Source organism: Callithrix jacchus, chromosome 6 (assembly GCF_049354715.1).
Source record: "Callithrix jacchus isolate 240 chromosome 6, calJac240_pri, whole genome shotgun sequence".
Lineage (NCBI taxonomy): Eukaryota > Metazoa > Chordata > Mammalia > Primates > Cebidae > Callithrix > Callithrix jacchus.
The window spans coordinates 70661560-70687584 of record NC_133507.1 but is presented as its reverse complement, the minus strand read 5'-3'; the positions used below and the strand labels follow the sequence as shown (position 1 = coordinate 70687584).

The following is a 26025-nucleotide window of genomic DNA, read 5'->3' as shown; positions in this document are numbered from 1 at the left end:
TACAAAATGGGGAAAAGATTGAAGGTATACATTACAAAAAAGATATATGAATGGATAAATAAGCTGAAAAAAAGATGCTCAACATCATTAGTTAAGAGGGAAATGCAAACTAAAAGCACAATGAGATACCACCACTTCATAGCCACGAAAATGGCAGAATTGAAAAGACTAGCAGTATCAAGTGCTGAAGAAGAAACTGGAAGTCTCAGTTGGGAACTTAAAATGGTCCACTTTGAGAAACATTTTGGTAGTCCCTTTAAACATTCACTTACACAACCCAGTAATTTCACTCCTACATATTTAACCAAAAGACATGAAAAAATGTCCAAAGATCTGTACATAAATGTGACAGCAGCTTCAGCCACAAAGCAGAAAAGACCTGAAAGTCCATTGACAGGTTAATGGACAAACATATTACAGCATATCTATGCAATGAAACATTGCTCAGCAATAAAAATGAATTACTGATAATACAACAAGATACATCAATCTGGAAAGCTGAGAAAAAGAAGCCAGACACAAAAGAGTTGCAGCCAGAAGGAAATGTCAGATTGCTGTCTCCTGGTAGGAAACTAAAATTTGAGGCCTGTCTATGGTCATTTTTTCTTAACATGTAGAAAAAAGCACACTGAACATAACAGAGTGAATATTCAGAAGCCTCTCAATAAATTATGACACTCTTTGCTGCCAGGTTTTCCTGAGATTCGCTTTTAACAAATCAGTTGCCATCTCTGCTTAAACTAACTTGAGTTGAGCTGCTTTCAACTGCAAACAAGAGTCCTGATAAACCAAAGTCAAAAAATTTGCAGCCACTGCTATACTCATAGAAAATTTCATAGCCTGAAATAAAAATAGCTAACTGACTTGTATTGAGTGCTTATTATATACAGGTACAGCTTTAAGTACCTACTATAGAAGAACTCATAATAATAAGACACTAATTTATGGCATAATTAGTTCCACAAATAATGTGGACAGCATATACAAGGTCAGTATCTAAGTCCATCAGCTAAGTTAATTATCAGAGAAGACTAATAGATATTTTATACTCAATTATATGTAAATAGTAAGCCGCCATGTAAAAAAATTCTTTGCCTCCCTAGCAAAGTAAGGAATAGAATTTCCAAACAACTATTAAGCTAGCAAAGTAAATGAAGTTATAAATTACAATGATCACAAAACTGGAAAAACAGGTACAATTTAGATATATTGCTGGCAGCACTCTAAACTGGTTTTTTTTTTAGAAAATAACACATCTATCAAGAGGTCCCCGGTAAAATATAAAAGAATAAAAAAAAAAAACCACATCTAACTAAATATTATCAAACTATTTTCACATTCATAAAATATCCTCAAGTTGACTAATTCTTTGCAACACATAACCCATGTAAATTACCCTAAGAGTAACAACAGAAAGAAATATGCAAAGATATCAGCATAATGCCATTTACAGTGTAAAGATTTACAAGCACATATATACCAACTAACAGAAAAGTCAAACACAACGTAACACAGAGCCACAATGGAGTAAAGCTATTCAAAGCAACAAACTTTAGGCAAAGCCACCTCAGCCTAAGCTAATAATCAGAAACATATAAGGAAGCTGTAGGCCAAAATTTAAAATATATATGATTTGGATTCACTGATTACAACTATGTATAATAAAGTATGGCGGCCGGGCGCAGTGGCTCAAGCCTGTAATCCCAGCACTTTGGGAGGACGAGGCGGGTAGATCACAAGGTCAAGAGATCGAGACTATCCTGGTCAACATGTTGAAACCCCGTCTCTACTAAAAATACAAAAAATTAGCTGGGCATGGTGGTGCGTGCCTGTAATCCCAGCTACTCAGGAGGCTGAGGCGGGAGAATTGCTTGAACCCAGGAGGCAGAGGTTGCGGTGAGCCGAGATCGCACCATTGCACTCCAGCCTGGGTAACAAGAGCGAAACTCCGTCTCAAAAATAAAATAAAGTATGTAGGTTTGTTAACAATTAGAAATATGGAATGATACAACTTTATAATTAAATTCTTATTTGTATAAGATTGTTTAAATTCATGGTAGACAAACATAAGAGATCTCAACAATCTATCTTTAAAAAAATAGTATTTTATCTTTACATCCTAGCAACTAAATACACATTTCACAAGTTTAAGTAAAAATCCTTTTGTGTCAACTCCATAACTACTCTGTCCAATTTTATTATGAAATATACAATGTTCATTTGTTCACCCAAGGTCTAATTAGTTTAAGAAAAACCAAATTATTTAAAAGAAAGCAAATTCTGAATATTCTTTACATTTAAGCAAACTTCTAAGAACTTTCTACATTTTTTTATTCATTTAGCACAAAACACCCCCTACAACTTGGTAAAGCATCACACATACCTGATGCAATGACTGGATCTTTCATAAGCTCTCTCGTTATTGGACATATAAATTCATCAGGAATTTCTGACGAAAGGGATTTAACCCTGGTCCTGAGCTCTTCAATTTTCCTCAGCACTTTACTACGCAGTCCTAGAGATTCTGAAAAGAAACTATTGTTAGGGTTGAATACCTACTAGTACCCCTTATGTAAGTCATTCACAAACAGAGTTGCTGGAGTTTTTGTTTTTGAGACAGGGTCTCACTCTTTAGCCCAGGCTGGAGTGCAGTGGCATAACAATCACTGCTCATTGCAGCCTCAACTTCCTGGGCTCAAGTGATCCTCCCACCTCAGTCTCCTGAGTAGCTGGGACTACGGGCACACAGCACCCCATGCCTAATCAATTTATGTATTTTCTGTAGAGATAAGGTTTCACTATAGTGTCCACACTGGTCTCAAACTCCTGGGTTCAAATGATCCAACTGCCTGGGCCTCTCAAAGCGCTGGGATTAAAGGTGTGAGCCACCACACCCAGCCACAAATAGAGATTTTATCTACTACCACCAGAAATCAATCTTCTGATATCCTGTTTTACTACAAGGAACTATGGTTTTTTTTTTAACAAATTCATTAACAAATCTCTGTTGTATAGAATATTTGTATGGTTAAAATATATCAGCAGCTAATAGTTAATTTTAAATAAACTTAGATTCTGAAAGTTCAATAATTTCAGGTTGCCAGACACTAATATAATCTATAAAATTAGAAAGGCTTTACTGGTTCTTGATTCAACAAAAAATTTCCTAAAAATCATTTTTAAATATGCTTTGAGTTCAAAACATAAAAATGCCATAGTTTTAAACTTAATGAAATTGGGTATATTTGCTGATTCTTGTAAGAAACACAATCATAAAAAAAGCTCATCTGTATGCATATTTCACTTGTTTGTATTCTTAATTTTTAAAAATTACTCTGATTTTTAATTTTAGATAGTTATAATTAATTTTAGGATTTTTTTTTTTTGAGACAGAATCTTGCTCTGTCACCCAGGCTGGAATACAATGGCGGGCTCTCAGCTCACTGCAACCTTCACTTCCCAGGTTCAAGCAATTCTCCTGCCTCAGCCTCCCAAGTAGCTGGAATTACAGGTGCATGCCACCATGCCCGGCTAATTTTTGTATTTTTAAGTAGAGACGGGGTTTCACCATGTTGGTCAGGCTGGTCTTGAACCCCTGACCTCGCGATCCACCCGCCTCAGCCTCCCAAAGTGCTGGGATTACAGGCATGAGCCACTGTGCTCAGCTAATTTTAGAAATTTTAGAATTATTGGCTGTTTACACTTTTAGAACTATCTGACAGTTCTACTTTATGTTGAGATAGGTAGAAGAATTAGATTTCAGAATGCCTTATAGTTACTAGAAAAAGCCAAACCAACTTTCTTTCTGTTGGGAGGTAATGCCCGTAATATTTATACACATCTTAGGACACCCTGTGTTTTGGACAGTCTTCTCAAGGATGTCTAAAAACATCCTTGAAAGCTAGAGATAGTGTTTCCCTCCCCAAGGAGGACAGATGTTTCCTGACCACTATAATGTCTTCCTTGTGGGGGCTATTTTGCTGGTAACCCCCTTGTAAGACTAGGGGTTTCCCAAGCTCTGGGCTTCTCAGCTGTGACACAAACATAAATCACCACCATGAAACTCAAGAGGGAAAGGGGAGGCTAGGCACAGTGGCTCACACCTGTAATTCCAGCACTTTAGGAGGATGAGGCAGGTGGATCACTTGAGGTCAGGAGTTCAAGACCAGCCTGGCCAACATGGTGAAACTCCATCTCTACTAAAAATACAAAAAAAATAGCCAGATATGGTGGCACATGCCTGTAATCCTAGCTACTTGGGAGGCTGAGGCAGGAGAATTGCTTGAACCCAGGAGGCAGAGGTTGCAGTGAGCTGAGACTGCACCACTGCACTCCAGCCTGGGTGACACAGCAAGAGAGTGCCTCAAAAAAAGGGGTCGGGGGGAAGGAGGGGAAACAATGAGAACCTAAAGTGCAAGTGTCTGCTGTGTCACAACTAATAAACCATTTGAATCAGTCTGGGCTCTGCCCGAATTCATGTGAATGTGGCAAGTTATCCTAGCAGCTCCCCGCCACCAAGGGGCTGCTTTCCTGTGACTTCCTTCCAACAGAATATGCTGAAACTGAACTGAAGATTTTTAAAACAAGTGTTTTAAAGCTCCACGAACAAATCAATGATTTCTTTACATACTGAATATGAGTTTGCAAAAATATTTAGGACTCAAAGATTCTCTTAAATTCTTTATGCAATCACTATCCAGATTTAAGAGAAAGTTATTTCAACACAAAAGTACTTAAAAGTGCTTGGTTAGGGAAGTACCTCTAAAATGCAGCATAGTATTATCTGATCACCACACCCAGCCTTTAATGTAACAAGTCAGAGAAACACAGTTTATCAAGTCTACCTCTTCCCAGAATATCCCATTCACAATGCTGTGTTTTCCAAGGGTTAGCTGAGTGGTGTGTTTTTATTTTACCAGGCAAATACAATGGAAGGTTTAAGAGGAATTATAATGATGGATCATGTATTCTAAGTAAGGTGGAAAATAAGAGGAGAGATAGATAACAGGTGTGTAAGATCAACAGAATAAAGGTTTTGATAAGATCAAGATTTGCTGAAGTGGGGTATTAGGGGATGAGATGGTAGAAAATCTACATGACTGGAGTATGCCTACTGAAAATCTTCCACGTGAGTAGAGACATGGCTTCAAAAACTGTCATAAATGTTTCTAGAACATGTTTACAATAAGACAGTAGACATCTCATTTAAAGAGATAATTATATAACTTATGATAAGAAAAGGAGGCTGGGTATAGAGGTTTATGCCTATAATCTCAGCACTTGAGAGGCCAAGGTGGGAGCACTGCTTAAGACCAGGAGTTTGAGACCAGGCTGGGCAACACAACAAGACTGTTTCTCTACCAAAAAAAATTTTTTAATTAGCTGGGCATGGTGGTGCATACCTGTAGTCCCAGCTCCTCAGGAGGCTGAGGCAGGAGGATCTATAGAGCCCAGAAGGTGGAGGCTTCAGTGAGCCATGTTCATGCCACTGTAATCATGGCACCAGAGTGAGACTGTCTCTAAAAAAAAAAAAATAGAAAAAAATATAGGAGCAACTAATATTCTGAGAAAAGTATACTTTCCTGTAAAAAATATTCTGTATGTGTGCTAATACTTGGAATGCTTATAATATTTATCATAGAGAACACAGAAGGCCTAATTCAAAATTCCCCAGATAAGGTTAAACTGGGTGTTATCCTTGTCCAATCTTAATGTCATTTAGAAATGCTCAGATCGCCTTGCGCTCAGGAACGCATTTACTGAACTACATCCCCAGAGCTTTACCAGAAACAAACATCTCTTTTTGTGACTGGGGATTGAGAAAAAGTTTTATACACTTAATTGCTGAGAAAGAAAGGACCCTTACCAGTTGAGGGCTAGTAAACCCTCGGTACCAGTACTGGGCTATTATTGACTATAATCCTGAAAAGACATCTGATTCTTGATGACAAGTTAAAATTACCCAACTCTGGAAATGCTACATCACTGAGAGTTTGATGGAATCTAGAAACTAGTAACCATCAAATATATAAAACTAAACTAATGGATATAAAACTCAATGCTAAAATCCTCTCAGGAAACAGAATGTAACTGGGTTCCAGAACGGGAGCTGGGAAATGACAGCACAGAGCAGAGCTGTGGGTACCTGAATGAGACAGAGACCTTACTACATGTGCCCTTCACTCTCCCAACTTTGTCCTATAAGTACCATTGCCACAGCAGCCCCAGCTGGAGGCCGGTTACCAGGACAGCACGAGAGCCTGGAATTCAACAAGCAGAGACCACCAAAGTGGTCACTGACTCACCTCTCCCCTGCCCTGACAGAGAACAACAGAACCAAATGCTGGATTGTTACAAAGAAAACTAAAAATCTGCTTTTTTAAAATATAAATTTTAATTTAAAAAAATCAAATTTCTACATAGAATGATCAAGAAGAAACAAGAGAAGACATAAAACCTATAAAGAATGGAAAACAGCTATTTAGGTACAGGAGGAGTTTTTAAGAGAGGATGTGGAGAAGATGATAGAAGCAGTATAGTTTTTAAATTTCTATGAAAAAAAAGAGCAACTAGATAAATTCAAATTGCATGGACATTTCCAACAAAACAAGGTAGTAAGACATCTTCATAAACCCTACAATATCCATGAGTGAGGACAAACCATTAACACCCATAAAGACCTGTGGTTGGCATCTTCATAGAGGAAAGCGACAGGACATCTGATGGGCCTGAGCAAATGAGATCCCAGTGTGTCCAACAAGTAAGCACTGGAAAGGAGAGTAGGCCGACTTAAGACAGCAGCTGACTGAGGAGGGTTATGCCCCTTCCAGCAGGCGGTCAGTGCACAATAACTAGATTTGAAAGGTTTGTTTCACTTTTATCACACATAAACAATAACAAAATAGAACAAAACTGTAAATGTTCAAGTACTTAACAATAAATGCAATTACACAGGCAACAAGTGAAAATCTACATAATAATAAGAATTGAAATGTGAAACTTTCAAAATCTGAGGATGTAAAGACAGGTGATATATTTGAATTTCTAGTTTAAGTTAGAAAATGATAAAAATGTCTTAGGTGTTTTTATAATTTCTTAGAGCAAATGGAAGAATGAACCCTTTGAAAAAAAAAATCTCATTGCCAATTAGGCATCTATGGTTGATGATTATCTGAATATAATCATAAATATTGACATGATATATAATATCCTTGGCATTTGTCATTTTAAGTTTCTATCATTTTATCTTCTATAGAAATTTCAAACTCCAAGATACGTAGCAATGTGCCATGCTCCCAAGGCCTAGATATAAACTGAGGCCAATGAGTAGACAGATGGAAGCTGTGTGGCCAATTACTAGAATCACTCATGGCATATTACTACATTTAAAAGTGACTCTCCTACTCTTAACCTTTCACACTTTATGCCTTTTGAATGAGATATTAAATCTTACAGTAGTCACAAATTCATAGCAAATGTCTAAAGACACATCCCTCTCAACATCAAGGATCTCTTGAACCTGTACTCGTTATACAAATATAGAACTAGATATAAGGAATTATTTCTTAACTAAAGCTGGATGTCTATTGTACCTTAGGTTTCCATTAACAAAATCCTAGAAAATGCCTATTATCTTTGGTTAAAGCTCCAAAGTCAAACATATTTAAGGCTGCAGAAATTTCATTGATTATTTACAAAAGACCCATTGAAAAAAGATTGGATAAACTGCTCAATTCCTTTAAAATAATTTAAATGTCAAACATAACAGATATACAACTTTGGTCTCAAACACTCCAATGTACTTTACTGCACAATTAATCAGCTTCTTCCATCTGCTGAATGTTAAATTCAGATTTATTCACATTGACATAGGAGCTGTTTTAAACAGCTGTATCACAAAGGCAAATGCAGGTAAAATAGATATGCATTTAAAAAGTAAAATTAATTAGCATATATACTCATTGGTTTGCCTCAACACATTTATTTCTAGGCCAAATTTAATTATCTATTAGTGCAATTTACTATGTTGAGGGTCTATTTTTCTTAAAATTCAGGACTAAAGAAATTCATTGTAGCTTACAATAGCATTTATAGATTAAAGTTAGTCACTCAATCCTTTACAATGAAGGCTGCAAAAACCTTAAATTGGAATGATGTAAACCATAAATGTTATAGACTATTTTTACTACTTTATTCTAAGTCTCATTTGTTGAGTTTGCTAGATCTCCAAATCTTTTTTTTTTTTTTTTTTTGAGACGGAGTTTTACTCTTGTTGCCCAGTCTGGAGTGCAGTGGCAGTCTTGGCTCACTGAAACCTCCGCCTCCCAGGTTCAAGCAACTATCATGCCTCAGCCTCCTGAATAGCTGGGATTACAAGCATGTACCACCACGCCCGACTAATTTCGTATTGTCAGTAGAGACAGGGTTTCTCCATGTTGGTCAGGCTGGTCTCCAACTCCCGATGTAAGGTGATCCACCCTCCTCGGCCTCCCAAAGTGCTGGGATTACAGTCATGAGCCACCATGCCCGGTTTGATCGCCAAATCCTAATCACAAGCATCAGAGTCCTTATTTACTAGAGAATGTGAAACATTTTTATCTCCATTCTTGATAATGGTTTTTCAAATTCACCTATTAGATCATCACAGAACTTGTTTAAATTATATTTCAGTTTTGGCTTGGGACTTACACTTCCAAAACCCATTTCATTGAACTTAAGGTAAAATGAATAGTACTGCTAAACCTGAGATTCAGCCTTCAAAAAACAATTTCAGGTCATTAATTGAATCCTACAAGAATGTCTTATTCTTGGCCAGGGGCAGTGGCTCATGCCTGTAATCCTAGCACTTTGGGAGGCCAAGGCAGGAGAGTCACTTGGGGTCAGGAGTTTGAAACCAGCCTGGGCAAAGTAGTGAGACCTCAGCTCTAAAAATAATTTAAAAAATTAGCCAGGCCTAGTGGCACATGCTGTGGTTCTAGCTACTCATGAGGCTGAAGCAGGAGGACTGCTTAAACCTAGGCGGTTGAAGCTGCAGTGAGGCATGATCATGCCAAAGCACTCCAGTCTGTCTCAAACAAACAAACAAAAAACTAGAATGCCTTATTCTTTACCTAGTTATAAAAAACAGAACTTTATTTCTATTAATTGCTTTTATATGCTTTGCTTATGTTTTCAAACATCCTTTGTTGAATCTGAAATTATTTCATATTGTCAGGTACTTCTACTTGATAAGGTATCCTTAAGATTCATTGTGAGAGATTAACAAGAAATTAATTAAGATGTTAAATTCACAAGATTTTTTTAAAAAACAAAGCTCTGGCCAAGCTCGGTGGCTCACGCCTGTATTCCAGCACTCTGGGAGGTCACGGTGGGCGGATCACAAGGTCAGGAGTTTGAGACCAGCCTGGTCAATATGGTAAAACCCCATGCTACTAAAATTACAAAAAAATTGGCCGAGCGTGGTGGCACATGCCTGCAGCCTGCGAGGTGGAAGTTGCAGTGAGCCGGGATCACACCACTGCACTCCAGCCTGGGGGACAGAGAGAGACTCCAAATAAAACAAAAAACAAAAAAACAAAGCTCCTACTCTTACCTACTCTCAAAAGAAAAGTGGAACTTAGAAAGGAAATATTTTATTAGAGAGAGATTCTGGGCATAGTGGCTCATGCCCATAATCCCAACGCTTTGGGAAGCCGAGGCTGGAGGACTGCTTGAACCCAGGAATTTAAGACCAGAGGGAGGTCTCATCTCTACAAAAAATTTTTTAAATTAGCTGGGCGTGGTGGCATGTGCCTGTGGTTCCAGTTACTTGGGAGGCTGAGACAGGAAGATCACTTGAGCCTAGGAGGTCAAGACTGTAGTGAGCCATGATTGCACCACTGTACTCCAGCCTGGGCAACAGAATGAGACCCTATCCTTTCCCCACCCCACAAAAAAAAGAGATAGAAAAGTGACTGTACTCAAGTATAGCCTGAGTATAGCACAAAACCATTTAACTATGTATTTTCACAAAACCATTCTGTTAACTCCTTAAAAGGCCATAGGTTTCCAAGAGATTGAAATAAGCTCACATACTATGTTTACTATGTAAGGAAAGTATAATGCTATACTTTAAAATGGTTTTCTATAAGAAACATTTTTAGTTATTTTACCCTTCATTAATAATAAATCTCAACATGAATATCTTATTTCCTGAACTTTCTGGTTAACTAAAATTTTACTATAGCATATTGGTAATAGTGTCTGGCAATTACGTTTATTAGAACATGCTATCAAAACTTGTTTTTGATAAGGATCTAGTACCCAGAATACATAAACAACTCTTAAAAGTCAACAATAAAAAGACAACCCAGTTTAAAAATTGGCAATGGATCTAAACAGACATTTCTCTAAAGATGATATATAAATGGCCAATAAGCACTTGAAAGATGCTCCATGTCATTAGGTAAATGAAAATGAAAACCATAATGAAACTCCATGTCACAACTGCTAGGATAACCATAATCAACAGGACGGGTCATTAGTGTAGTGCCAGAACATTAAGAAGAAACCATTAATGCAACAAAAACCAATTGCAGAGTAATTTGGTAAAAGTTGTTTTTAAGATTGCCTATCTTAAACTAAGCTTACCAATTTGCAAATCAGCCGCCAGACTTTCTTTTGTAAGATTCAACAGTTCTTTTCCATCAATGTTATTCATCTTGAAAATTCCCACAAGGTCTTTTAGACCTTGTGCACAAAGCCATGTGGAGACATCCTCCTCTGACCAATCTTCAGTAAATTGCTTCAGGTGATCTTCTGTGCTCCTTGCTTAAAATAAACAAAAAGGTAACTGATATAACAAACAAAAAAGCACTTTCTTTTAAACATTCTCACTTTGAATTAAAAGTAAATTAAATTTCCTTAAATCTGCGTTTTATAGCTGGGTACAATGGCTGGGTACAATGGCTGGTGCCTATAACCCTAGTTACTTGAGAGGCTGACGCAGGAGGATCGCTTGAAGTCAGGAGTTCAAGACTAGCCTGAGTAACATAGGGAGACCTTGTCACCAAAAAAACAAAAAAACACCTGTTTTACCACTTTAACTTCCTTCCTTTTGGAACATTTTCTTTTTCACATCAGGAAAACAATTGTGTATTATATAAAATTCATAGTAGCAAAGGTATCCTATTCGCTCCATCATCTGCATATCAGCACCACTATTTGGTTCATTAAGTGATAAAAATAAAACTCCTAAATTATGTGCCAGTATTGCTTGATGCCAAAAATAAAACTAACACAATACAATGATAATTTCTATTTTGTCCTGAGGCTGTGTTTACCTGAAAAATTAGTACAAAGTATAAACAAATAGCTTACAAACCATGGGAAGTGTGGGACAGGTGAACATGCACCAAAAGCATTTACTAACAGCTTTAATACCTGCCAGCCATTTCAACACTGGCTTCTCTAAAATTATTATTTTAGAGATGGGATCTCACTCTCCTGCCTAGGCTAAGTAGAGTAGCATGTTCTCAGCTCACTGAAGCCTCATGACTTCCTGGGCTCAGGTGATCCTTCCCACCTCAGTAGCCCTAGTGGGGGCCACAGGTGCACACCCCCATGTGTGGCTAATTTTGGTATTTTTTTTGTAGAGATGGGGTTTTGCCATGTTGCCCAAGCTAATATCATGTTGTTCCTGGGCTCATACAATCCAACTGTCTCAGCCTCCCAAAGTGGTGGGATTATACCTGTCAGCCAACATCCTAGGCTAAATTATTTTTAAGTGACATTAAATTTGGATGTATACTTTATACTGAGAAAAGCAATGTGAATAACCTGTCAAATGATTCACTAACTTTTTTTTTTCAGACGGAGTTTCGCTCGTTACCCAGGCTGAAGTGCAATGGCACAATCTCGGCTCACCGCAACCTCCACCTCCTGGGTTCAAGCAATTCTCCCACCTCAGCCTCCTGAGTAGCTGGGATTCCAGGCACACGCCACCATGTCCAGATAATTTTTTGTATTTTTAGTAGAGATGGGGTTTCACCATGTTGACCAGGATGGTCTTGATCTCTTGACCTCATGATCCACCCGCCTCGGCCTCCCAAAGTGCTGGGATTATAGGCTTGAGCCACCGCACCTGGCCTTTTTTTTTTTTTGAGACAGAGTTTCACTCTTGTTGCGTGGGCAGGAATGAAATGGCACAATCTTGGGTCACTGCAACCTCCACCACCCAGGTTCAAGCAATTCTCCTGCCTCAGCCTCCTGAGTAGCTGGGATTACAATCATGTGCCACCACGTTCCACTACTTTTTTGTATTTTTAGTAGAGATGAGTTTCATCGTGTTGGCCAGGCTGGTCTCAAACTCCTGACCTCAAGTGATCCGCCCACCTTGGCCTCCCAAAAAGCAGGGATTACGGGCGTGAGCCACCATGCCTGGCCCGATTTACTTACTTTCTGACTTAAATGGTGAGTGGGGTTGAAATGAGTTTAAAATGATGTCTTTACTAACCTTGGCAAAGTGTTTCCAGGTCAAATTGCCAGATGTTCACTGTCTTGTCCATTGAACCAGTAGCAAGTAAAAGGGTATGAGGTGCAAAAGCACAAGTTGTGACATACCTAGTTAATAAAAACAGCCATTATGTATCTTCTGTCTACTTTTTAAATTACATTAATACAAAGTGAGGTTAAGTTCAAACCTGGTGTGCTGAGTCAATGTGTGAAGTATATTCTCAGTATTCTGAAAAACAACAAAAACAGCTTTACATTTATTCAGGTAAGAGTAAAGTTACTGATAGATTCATTTGACATAAATGGTTTGTATACTAAGTGGTCATGTTAATATTTATTAGTAACTAACATAGGTTGAAACTTTACTCAATGAATAGTAGAAATGGCATCTGTAACTAACAGCATTCTCAGGTATTTATTTCGCTTTTTCTCAATTATTGGCATTATTGTCTGCTAGCCACCTCCTTAGAAATTTTTAGTACAGTAGACCCTTAGCATTTGCTCATCTGTTTGAACCTACTAATAGTAACCTAAACATCTACTACATGAAATAATTTGTATTTTTTGCTATGACATTTGATTTGTACACATTGCAGGACCAGTGGGTAGAAATTAGTCCCTTGACCGAACCCGGTGGCTCACACTGTAATCCCAACAGGTCAGGAAGCCGAGGCAGGTGGACTGCATGAGCCCAGGAGTCTGAGATTCGCTTGGGCAATATGGTGAAACCCCATCTCTGCAAAAAATACAAAATATTAGCTGGGCGTGTGCCTGATATCCCAGCTACTTAAGAGGCTGAGGCAGGAGAATTGCTTGAGCCCGGGAGGTGGAGGTTGCAGTAAGCCAAGATCGTGCCACTGCACTCCAGCCTGGGCAACAGAGCAAGAGTCTATCTCAAAAATAAAAAAAGAAAGAAATTAATCCCTTAGACTTTGAGTACACTAAGGTGGCCATCCAACAATTTTAGGTGTATTTAAGTGGAGCTCACATACATATTTTACAGAGAAAATTAAGTGGGTTTTTTTGAGAATGTAAAATCTCATGAAAAGTTCATGAGAAATATTAAAGATCTATCTCACCTAGCTTGAGTATTCTTTCCCATTTCCTGCCAGAATACTCAGTGACTTGAACTTCTATGTGGAGGACTAGCTTAGATCACTTGCTTAACTTGCTATCCTTTGATTACTTATATCTCCATTTATTTGCTGGCATAGCTACAGCCTAAATTCAATCATCAAGACGCTCCACTCAACACTGATTTCTCTTGGACAATATTTTTTTCAACTACTTTATTTTTGATACGGGTCTCACTCTTGCCCAGACTGGAGTACACTGGTGCGATCTTGGCTCACTGCAACCTCCAGCCTCTAGTATTCAAGCCGTCCTCGCACCTCATCCTCCCAAGTAGCTGGGATCACAGGGACACACCACCATGGTTGGCTAAGTTTTTGTATTTTTGGTAGAGATGGGGTTTCACCATGTTGGCCAGGCTGGTCTTTAACTCCTGGACTCAAGCCATCTGCCTGCCTCAGCCTCTGAGTGCAGGTGTGAGCCACTGCACTCGGCCACAACTTGGTCTTTACCCACACATGATCAGTCAAAAACTCCCATTATCTTAGCTGGGTGCAGTAGCTCATGCCTGTAACCTCAACAATTTGGGAAGCTAAGGCAGGGGTATCATGAGGTCAGGAGTTTAAGACCAGCCTGGCCAACATGTTGAAACCCCATTTCTACTAAAAATACAAAAATTAGCTGGATGTGGTGGCACGTGACTGTAATCCCAGCTACTTGGGAGGCCGAGAACTGCCTGAACCCAGGAGGCACAGGTTGCAGTGAGCCGAGATCGCACTACTGTACTCCAGCCTGGCAACAGAGTGAGACTCCATCTCAACAAACAAACAAACAAACAAACTCCCATTTTCCAAGTCCATGATAACCTATTCTTTCTTATGCTACTCTCTAAATACAGCCAGGACTCTAAGAATGGTAGGTCACTTTCAACCATATTTGCCAAAAGCCCTCGGATAAACATTCACCCTTTCCTATTATGAAAGCCTGGTATAAAAGTTTAATAATTGATTGTATGTGATGTTTTGAATACTGGTGCTCTTTAAATATGTATTTTTATGATCACATCTAAAATCTATCCATCTTAAAATCATTACTGAATATTTAAGGCCTTCTTGCAGAACCAGTATCTTACTTGCATAACTATTTCAGCATTTGTGAAGATGTATATGTTCTTAGTCATACTAAACAGAAAAAACAAATACTTTTTCTATGGTGCCTAACTTGAAGTTCAGTAGTCTAATAAACATAACTTTCATAGATCACCACAAGGTTTTTAAATACTTACAGTATCATATACTATAACCGACTTATCCACTGATCTTTAAAAGAAAAGAAATTATAGGTGAAAAGTAGTATAAAAACAAAGTATAACATTTATGTAATCAGTATTTTTAAATAATTTTAGTGACTTAGAAAATTTTAGTGACTTTAGAAAATACAGATATTCAAATACATTTAGAATGCAATCTTTTTTTCATATGTGTGAAAACGTTAATTCAAAAAACTACATGTGGCCGGGCATGGTGGCTCACGCCTATAATCCCAGCACTTTGGGAAGCCGAGGTGGGTGGATCACCTGAGGGGAGTTTTGAGACTAGCCTGGCCAACATGGAGAAACCCATCTCTACTAAAAATAAAGAAAAAAAATTATCTGGGCATGGTGGCATGTACCTGTCATCACAGCTCCTTGGGAAGCTGAGGCGAGAGGAGGTGGAGGTTGCAATAAGCCAAGATTGCACCACTGCTCTCCAGCCTGGGTGGCAGAGTAAGACTCTGTCTCAAACAAAAACAAAACAAAAAAACTACATGCCATATATAAAATTTAGAAAATTATAAGCTTTATTAAAACAATAGTATATACTACTTATACTATATGACCATGAACAGAACAAGCATCTCTGATACATAACACAACTCTATAACAAGTTAGTAACTGAATGGAAAAACCACAAGGAAACGCTATTGTTTGCTACTTGGTTTTGCTTCAGATAGAACTTTTGCTTTCTTTCTTTTTTTCTTTTTTTTTTGAGACAGAGTCTCACTCTGTTGCCAGAACGCAATCTCGGCTCACTGCAACTTCCACTTTCCAGGTTCAAGCAATTCTCCTGCCTCAGCCTCCCAAGGAGTTGGGACCACAGGTGTGCGCCACCACGCCCAGCTAATTTTTGTATTTTTTTTTTTTTAGTAGAGATGGGGTTTCACCATGGTCTCAATCTCCTGACCTCCTAATTCACCTGCCTCAGCCTCCCAAAGTGCTGGGAATTACAGGCCTGAGCCGCCGCACCCAGCTTATTCTTTACCACTGATATGGTATGCCTTAATTGCTAATCAATGTATGTATGTTTTGATTATCATCTATTTTTGAAAATTATAAACTTGATGTTGACTACATGATTCCTTTTAATGGTATAAAAATTAAAAGACATCTGGGGTTATTCTAGCAAAGAAAAAGAATATCACACACACACAAGTACATTATGAAGTATGTAATTTAAAACAACAGATATTATGCCTCTATCTGGCATTTCCATCGGAAATTTCAGGCTTTATGCCAGAACAATATACACTGCAAGGTGAGAAAACACATCAATAATACAAGTGGTACCAAACTCTGTAGAATATTAATATTTGTACTTATTATTAAGGGAGCTGGTCATAGTCTGACCACAGGATTCACACCTATTAGAAAGCTTAAAATTCCTTGTTCAGTAGACCCGCCAATGGTGATGATGGATATTGACTACAGAATCTTTGTCATAAGGTCAAAATAGAAATTATACTTTAAAAGTTCAAACATATAAAATAAAACACAAGAACTTGAGAAGCATGTACTATCGGCCCTCCATATCCACAGGTTTCCCATCTGTGAATTCAACTACCTATGAATCAAAATATTCAAGAAAAATAAAAATATTCAAGAAAAAAATAACAATAATACAAATAAAAATGCTGCAAAACTATTTACATAGCATTTAAGTTGTATTAGGTTTTGTAAGTAATCTAGAGATGATTTAAAGTATATGGATGATATGTGTAGGTTACATGCAAATATTATACCATTTTATGTAAGGGATTTGAGCATCTACAGGTTTTGGTATCCAAGGTAGGGGTCCTGGACCCAATCCCCTGCAGATACCAAGGGACAACTGAAATTCATTCCGGATGTCAAGAAGAATTATAGCTTTCAATATTAGAAATTGAAATACAATCTCAAAATACAGTGAGAAACAGTATTGACTATTACATTACAGCTAACATTACATGAGTATGTATATGATGAACATAATTTGAGGACAGTTTAGTTCTAAGTTCTTCAAGGTATAAGTTATAATTGCGGAATATCTGAAATCTTAGGTCAAATTCCACTATTTTGAGCATCCTTAAAACATACACACACAAACACACATGTACAACTGAAGAGTGGTGTCAGCAAGATGGCAGGACATAAATTCCCATGCTTGTCCCATCACAGGGACATCAATTTCAAAAAGTATCCACACACAAAAAAATACTTTAATAACAGCTAAGGAAACCAGGTCTTCAGCTACAGCACCATGGCTGGGAGTCAGGAGCACATTAAATATTACTTTTTAAGATATGATAAGAGAAAAGGAAAACTGGTCAAATGAAACTCATATATATATATATATATATATATTTTTTTTTTTTTTTTAATAAATGAACTGGTCACTGGGTGAACTGGCTTTTGGTTAATTGACCTAGAGCCTAGTTCTGCTTAAGCCTGACTTTTCTAAAGGGATAATTAGCCAAAATTTCATTTGGAGCTGGCTAGAGCCCAGCCGTGCTAAGCTTACAAAGAAAGTAGTTCTATCATCTGGTCCCCATTACACTGTCTCAAATAAAATCCTCTTTGGTACCAAAAAAAAACAAAAACAAAACCCCAAAATAAAAAGGAAATCTCACTTTCCTAGACTACCACCAGAGGCAGTTCAAACCAACTCATCACTTGATAAGCAGGATTATCATTAGTGATCTCTATGAGCACTGGATTGGGAAGACAGAAGTCAGTGCAACGATCAAGAGTCTATATATGGGAACAGCAAGCAATAAGGCTGAAAAACACAGCCTAGAACAAAAATACAAAGCACCTTGAGTGCTCACCCAAGGAATCCAGAGGACTTCACAGGCCACAGCTAGCCATGAGGGCAACGGAATAGGTTCACTTGCTGATGAAGTATAGAAAGGTATTTGAGAAGCAAAAGGCCAAACATCAATAAACTAGTAGGAGACCACTGAATCCATGCCAAAAAAAAGAAAGAAAACTATAAACACATGAATAGACCTGCAGTTTCTTGAAGAAAGGATTTTAAACTCACTTCCTATTGCCTCTACTTTAACTAATGATGATTCCAAGGAAGATGCAATAGCATTCGATAATTCATTAGATTTTGAGGAAGGTAAATTAGTGTTAGAGATAAATAATAGAAGTTTTCAATATTTTGAGATTTGAATTTGCAATACCAGGAGAATAACAGCCAACTTAAATAGACACAAAATACTTTGAAACTACTGAAGCAAAAAAAAAAACAACTTCAAAATATTCCCTAAATTGAAGCTGAATCAACACTAAACAAAAAATCCAACTGTTTGGTATCCCTGGTTATGTATTTTCTGCCTACTATAGCTCTTCCCCCAGATTTTTAGTACATACATTCCACCACAATCTGCCGTGTCGCCTTTCCCCCAGAGTTTCCTCACGAGGCAAGTATTCAGCCTTTTGATACTTCATTCCTACGATTTTGTGGTGCTCTAAAACCTCAGTTCTGCTCACTCAAGAATACAAGAAAAACCCATCAATGATATTTAGACAGCTATTGGACAACAACAACACAACACAGACTCCTGGAGATCCGTGACATCACAGTGACCCATCTCAGAAAGCACTCAAATCTTTCTATTCTAAATTAACTTTGTACAATGGCCAAAAAATTAATCAAATACAATCACTAGCAATTATTTCCTGAGGCCAAGAAGGTCCCTAACACTTAAAGATTTTACACTTCAGTATTTTAATTTTAAATATATTTATGTTTCCTCTCATTTAGAAAGGATTTACAGTCTCTTACAAAGATGTAGCAAAAACAAAAGTTCTGTGAAGAACCTGAAGGGGAAGAGAACACAAGGATGAGCTGAGAGGAGAGAAATTAAGGTGAAGATCAATATAGATTAATATCCAAAACACATGTCGTAGGGTCCAGTCCACCTTGCCAAAGAAGGGTTGCAAGTTTGATTCTGAGCTTTTTCAGTAACAATGAGAAAAGGAAATATGATCAGTCATGCAATGCAATGCAAAATAGAAACACAAACGCAATGCTTGAGAATAAAAGGACATCAGGCCCTCAGACTGAGACCTGACAGGACTCCTTTCCCCAAGGTCTGCAGAGGAGGATGCAGGAAACATCAACCGAGTCCTCAATAACTCTCCCTGCATGAAGATAAGTTTCAAAGAGCTGTTCTGTAATGCTGCTTATTAGAAGCCAATGGCTAACAGCTCAAATCAGAAAAAGGGGGTAAAACGATAAGGTAAACAATTGGTGTTCTAGATTACATCAATCATATCTATTATTTCATATACCACTTAAAAATATATATTGAGCAGTGATGTCCCAAACATAATAAATGCTTTATCTTCATTTTCTTAATCTTCATAACAATTTGAGGAAAGTGCTATTTTATTCTTCATTTTATAATCAGAACATGAAGCTCGGAGAAGGCATGGAACTAGAATTTGTTCAAGGTTGCACAGCTAGTTAAGTGGCGAGGCTGGGATTAAAACCCAGTTCTATGTAAATTCTAAAACCCATGTTTTCTAATATTATACATAATATCTTCCCCCATGAATGTATCAAAATGGATTCATCACAGGCACATACTCTGGTGATTTCGGCCTAAAAGCTGGAAAAGTGACAGCGTGGCTATTCAAATTTCACTAAAGCTCTCAGAACACATCTAATTTCAAGCAATATGGCATTTGATAACCCTCCATGATAAACAAATTGCAATGTATTCTTTTCAGTTACTAAATGAACTTACTTGTTCAACAGGACTGTTAGCAATATTGTAGAGAAAAAACATGACTTGCATTTTGGGAAAAGTGACCTTAAGGCTTCTTCAGCTAGTTATCGCTGAGCAAGAGAGGGCTGTTCATGAAAGCAGTCCTGACTCATGACATTAAACTCTATCACCTACTTACAAAATCGATAAAATATAAACTGTCTTGTTGGGGAGAGGAGAAACTTATTTCCCACCCCTTCTGGGGTAATATTCTTGGCCTCTTTCCTCCCTCTCATACCCAGCAGAAAATAAATGACAGATGACTGGACAATGTGGGGCAAGCACTGGGCTATGGGGCTGAGCCCCTTCTGGATTTTCTCTTTCTTCTGATCTGCACTGGCAGAGGAAGACTGCAGTGGTCCATGCTGCCCAAGAGCAGGTGGGAAAGTTGGCTGCAGATCAAAACTCATGTTATCCAGTTCTGTATGGCCCTCTCACTGGTTTTCAACTCAAGAAAAAGAAAAGGGCCAGGTGCGGTGGTTCATGCCTCTAATCCCAGCACTTTGGGAGGCCAAGGCAGGCGGATCACCCGAGGTCAGGAGTTTGAGACCAGTCTGGCCAACATGGTGAAAATACTACTCTATTGAAAATACAAAAATTAGTGGGACATGGTAGCAGGGCACCTGTAATACCAGCTACTTGAGAGGCTGAGGCTGGAGAATCACTGGAACCTAGGAGGCAGAAGTTGCAGTGAGCTGAGATCGTGCCACTGCACTCCAGCCTGGGCAACAAGAGCAAAACTCCATCTCAAAAAAGAAGAAAAAGAAAAGGCTGTTATCTATTGAACTCTTAAAACTGGTAACTGGCTGAGTATGACTGTATATACCTATAGTTCCAGCTACTCGAGAGGCTGAAGTGGGAGGACTGCTTGAGCCCAGTAACTCAAAGCTACAGTGAGCTAAAACCACGCCACTCCAGCCTGGGTAACAGAGTGAGACCTTATCTTTAAAGGAAACACACACACACACACACACACACACACACACACACACACACAATTTCTTTCTCTCTCTCTTTCTGTCTCTCACACATAATTGTGGACATTTTAAAAACTCGTTTCCAAGGAATCCTAAACTCTGTAAACAGGTAGCCTTTATATGAATTACAAAGACTGACCCGGCCAGGTGTGGTGACTCATGTCTGTAATCCCAACACTTTGGGAGGCCAAGGTGGGCGGATCGCTTGAAACCAGGAGTTTGAGACCAGCCTAGGCCACACAGTGAGACACCTGACTCTCCAAAAAATACAAAAATTAGTCAGGTGTAGTGGCCTGTACCTGTAGTCCCAGCTACTCAGGAGGCTGAGGTGGGAGGATCGCTTGAGCCCAGGAGGTCAGGGCTGCAGTGAGCCATGATAATGCCATCGCACTCCAGCCAGGGTGATAGAGAAAATCCTGTCTCAAAAAAACACTGACCCTTCCTGTTTGAATAGAGGCTGACACATATAATGCTTGTTATATCTGGCTAGAGCAAGAGAAGTAGGTGGAAAAAAAGACAAATTCTGCTAAGGGACTGGAGCAAAGTTACTGGAGGAGAGAAGTGGAGAAAGAAAAAGGGAAAAACCTCTTACATATTTTGCTACAGGACCTGTGATGCCATTACAGCTCTGAGGGCTAGTGGAATATGTGAAGCGGATGTGTAAATCCAGCTGTCTTCTGCTATGCCAGACACCAAAAAGATCTTCAAAAATGTGTAAGAATGCCACTCTTTTCACTGTTTATTTTTCCTCTAAAAGCTAATATGCAATTATCTATTGCTTTTAAATGAATTAAAACTATTTTAGAATTTTCTCAATTGTATTTTCTAATATTATAAATAGCGATAGATGTAACCAACATAAGAAAAAGCTCTTTAGGGTAATAACTTTTAAGAGTGTCAAGGAATCTTAAGACCAAAAAGTATTAAGAACTACTGACCTAAATCATGATTCAATTCTTCACTTCACAATGTATTAGCATCTATCTCCTATAGCTAGGCTTTGCATATTAGAACTGCTTTAAAAGTTTCAGAAGTTCTCCTAAATTTAATATATAAGGTTTGAACAAGTTCTAACACAATCCTAGGTTCCCATGGTTTTCTTTGTTGTTTGTTTTGAGTCAGGGTCTTACTCTGTTGCCTAGGCTGGAGTGTAGTAGCACAATCACAGCTCACTGCAGTCTCCACTGGCCAGGCTCAAGCAATCCTCCCACCTCAGCCTCCTGAGAGCCAGGACACAGATGCATACCACATGCCTAGCTAACTTTTTATTATTTGTAGAGACCAGGTCCTCCTATATTGTCCAGGCTGGTCTCAAACTCCTGGGTGCAAGTGATCCCCTGCCTCAGCCTCCCAAAGTATTGGGATTACAGGTATCAGTCACCATGCGTGGTCCATCCTAGGTTCTCTATTATCTCTACGATCTGTTTTCTGGCCTAATTTCTCCGTATTTACTTGAGTGTTTATTATACATTTTAATCTGCTCAAGAATTTCCTGCCTCCTGGAATGCCCTTTCTGTTCCTCAATCTTCCCAAAGCTGCAGAGAAATTCTATACCGCCTTTTACAAGGCCATCCTTATCTATGCCCCATACACCTTCCTTAGTACATCTCTTTTTTCTTTTTCTTTTTTTTTTAAATAGAGACAAATTCTCACTCTGTTGCCCAGGTTGGAGTGCTGTGGCATGATCATAGGTTGCTGCAGCCTCAAACTTCTGGGCTCAGGGAATTCTCCTGCCTCAGCCTCCAAAGTAGCTGAGACTATAGGCACACACCCCTATGCCCAGCTAATTTCCTTAAATTTTTTTGTACAGACTGGGTCTCACTCTGTTGTCTAGGCTGGTGTCAAACACCTGGCCTCAAGTGATCCTTCTGCCTTGACCTCTAGAAGTGTTGGAATAACAGGCATGAGCTACCTTCCACACCCAGCCCTGAGTACACATCCTGACCGACAACCACATTCTGTCATCCATTCACTTTTCATCTCTAGCCACTTATGTTCATATACAGCCATCTTTTATCCACTCACTTTTTTCCAGTCTCCCTCTTTCCCATATGTATCCATTCTATCTTATCAATGACTTCTAGTCACAAATAGAATCTATCATTAACTAATTCATCTGTTTTTATCTACTAAGTATGACTGAAATATGCCTGTCAATTCTTCTAAAAAATTAAATATTTATTAAGTTTATTAATCTACATTTTTCATTCATTTGCCTGTACATTTATCCAAATAAACTAAAAATATTCTGAAAAAATATTTCAATGTGACCTTGAGCAACACCATATACCCAAAAGCACTTAATAATGTAAACTTCCATTTATCCAGAATGATTGGGAAGGACACATTCACATAAATGTTAACTAAAAGTCACATATACACCAACTGGCAAAGAATTATACCGCTATAAAATGAACTTAAAAACAACAATGAGTATCACTTAATACTTCCTCCATGACTCAGAGGGTAAATACATGTCAGGGTCTTGCAGAATTATTAGTTCATCACAATGAACATTAACTATTAGGAAAGAAGGGACTTAAAATGTCTTCAAGAGCATACACACTTATACTTCCTTTTCTATGCCCTATTGCAACTGACAGAGAGCTGGACACATAAAACAGTAGACAGAGTCCAACTTTATTTGTTTAAACTTTCCAGTGATTTAAATTCTAGGTCAAAAGACAATACTGTAAATACTTTTTAATGATGAATAATCTTCATCTTTAGAGATGAAAGAACCACGTCTACAATACTGACAACGTAACTGGCAATTTGGCCGTTTGGCAAGAAGAATTGGAGCATATAAAAAAAAAGAACCATCAGGCTTAGTCCAGACATTGTAAGTGGAGGTTAGGAGCCTAAATACCTTAATTGGAATGAAAGGTACTATGAAGAGCCATAAATGTGGGTCAGAATGCTATGACCTGTGAGATCAGACAGGACAGTTTTAGAAAATCTAATGGCAAGGATAAAATATACAAAAGTATTCAAAGGAGAAAGAGTATAAAATAATTGAATCATGTAACTATGTTCCAAACAATTGCCTAAAAGAATAAAGGTTTGGAAAATAAAAGCCAAGGTTGAGAATTTTGACACAGAACTGAAAATCATAAAAAAGTAACAACACAGAAAAAAACTGACAAATAGAAATTCTAGGACCAAAACATAAAATAAGCAAAATTAAGAATTCAATGGACCAATTTAATATCATATTCGCTGAAGAATGAATTAGGAAAGAAAAAGCCATCCAGAATGAGGTACAGGAAACAGACACACATACACACACACACACACACACAATAAATGCAAAAGAGAAAGTTTACAGTGAGAAGGTATAATGTGCATTAATTGGAATCCCAGCAGTAGAGGACAGAAAGAAAGGAACAGAGGCAATTATTTGAAGAGATAATAAATAAGAATTTTCCAAAAGTGGTAAAATATCATACCATAGATTTTTTTTTTTTTAAACAGAGTCCTACTCTGTTACCCAGGCTGGAGTGCAGTGGTATGATCTCAGTTCACTGCAACCTCCGCCTCCTGGATTCAAGCAATTCTCCTGCCTCAGCCTCCTGAGTAGCTGGGATTACAGGTGCCTGCCACCCTGCCTAGCTAATTTTTGTATTTTTGAGTAGGACGAGGTTTCACAATGTTGGCCAGTCTGATCGGAACTCCTGAGCTCAAGTGATCTGCCTGCCTAGGCCTCCCAAAGTGCTGGGATTACAGGCATAAATCACCAAGCCCTGTCAAATATCATTCCACAGATTTAAGAAGTTCAATGAATTCCAGGCAAACTAAATAGGAAACCCACATGTAGATACAAGGTAGATATGCAAAAACTTCAAAACTGAAAATTTCATGAGCAGCCAGAGAAAAATGAATTACATCCAAAGGCACAACAGTTAGAATGAAACTAACTTCTCTATAACACACAAAAACAATATATCCTAAAATATGTTTGTTTCAACAAAGCAAAGTTGGTTTAACATTTAAAAATCATGTAAATCACTCCAGTAACAGTAACAGAGAAAAATATCATCTCAAAAGATGTAGGAAAAATCATCTGATGAAACACAACACCCTTGCATGATTTAAAAACAACAACAAAACTCTTACAAACTAGAAGGAATAGAAGAATAAAGCTTATCTCAAAAACCTACAGTGATTGTATTGAATAATGAAAGCTTTCCCTCTGCAATGAGGAATCAGACAACGAGGCCTGTTATTGCCGCTTTTATTAGCCTGGTAGTATCAGCAGTTCAGTAAGGCACAGAAGATACCAAAGATATAAGGATTAGAAAGAAACAAAACCATCACTATCTACAAATGATCTGATTTTGTGTATATAAAATCCAAAAAAAGAAATTTTCTAGGTAAGTCCATTTTATTTCCATTATAGATTTCCTTATATTAACCACATCTTTTATATACTAACAAGTGCCTAGAAATAAGGCTAATAAAGATGAGAATTTCTACATAGAAGATAATTATTGAGAAAAATTAAAACATAAAGAAATATGCAATATTCTCAGATTGCAAGATGAATATCATAAAGATGTCAATTCCCCCAAATTCATCAGACTCCATAGAATCCCAATTAAAATCCAAACAGGTTTGTGTGTGTGGAGGTAGGAATTGGGGCAATTTGACAAGTTAATTCTAAAATTTATATGAGCATGTCAATGGATAGCAATAGACAAAATATAAAGCCTGGGAAAGACAGAATGCTATTAGAGCAAGGACAGAAACAGAACAAGGTAGCAGGTTAAGGAACAGACTCGCACATAAATGGTGAGTGATTTCTGACAAGGGCGTATAATAAAATGGAGGAGAAAAGTGGTCTTTTCAATACATAGTGCTAGGACAACTGGATATTCACATAAAAGTAAAATGGGATTCCTATTGCACATCATACACATAAATCGTGTGAAAGGCAAAACAATGAAGGTCTCAGAATATAGGAAAATATCTTCATGACCTCAGAACATAACAGTGAAAAGGCAAACCTGCAGGGTAGGAAAGATATTTGCAACAAGCAACAAACGGCTCAAATATAAAAGTACATACATACACGTACACACACACACACACACACACACACACCCCAAATCAATAAGAAAAATACAACCTAGGAAAAAAAAAAATGGACCAGAGACATGAACAGGGCACTTCATAGTAGAGGAAATACATGTGGCTAATAAACTTCTAAAAAGGTTCCAACCATTTGTTCTGGGGAAATGCAAATTAAATCCATAGTAAGACAACACTACACACTTATCAGAACAGCTAAAATTTTAAAAATTCACAATACCAAGTATAGCCTAGGATATAAAACAACACTGCTATAGGAGTATTAACTGTTCAGCCACTTGGAAACTACTGTTATCTGCCAAGGTTGAAAATGCACATA

The 26025-nt window shown here is 38.0% G+C and overlaps 1 protein-coding gene across 39 annotated transcripts in view; it reads right to left on the bottom strand.

Annotated features, from left to right (window-relative positions):
- The window catches only part of WDSUB1 (WD repeat, sterile alpha motif and U-box domain containing 1), a 52229-nt gene that overhangs the window by 10585 nt on the left and 15619 nt on the right, over positions 1–26025 (bottom strand). For 11 of the 39 annotated variants that reach the window (XM_078327647.1, XM_078327653.1, XM_078327660.1 and 8 more), the window contains 6 exons: positions 14849–14882; positions 12681–12721; positions 12494–12600; positions 10630–10809; positions 6681–6767; positions 2384–2524 (listed from right to left, as the gene is read on the bottom strand). In XM_078327647.1, coding sequence (XP_078183773.1) covers positions 2384–2524; positions 6681–6767; positions 10630–10809; positions 12494–12600; positions 12681–12721; positions 14849–14882 — 590 coding nt within the window. Of the gene's footprint in view, positions 1–2383; positions 2525–5402; positions 5520–6680; positions 6768–10629; positions 10810–12493; positions 12601–12680; positions 12722–14848; positions 14883–15234; positions 15337–26025 lie in introns of those variants that run through there. The other 28 variants (XM_054258350.2, XM_054258347.2, XM_078327646.1 and 25 more) reach the window with 6 other exon arrangements.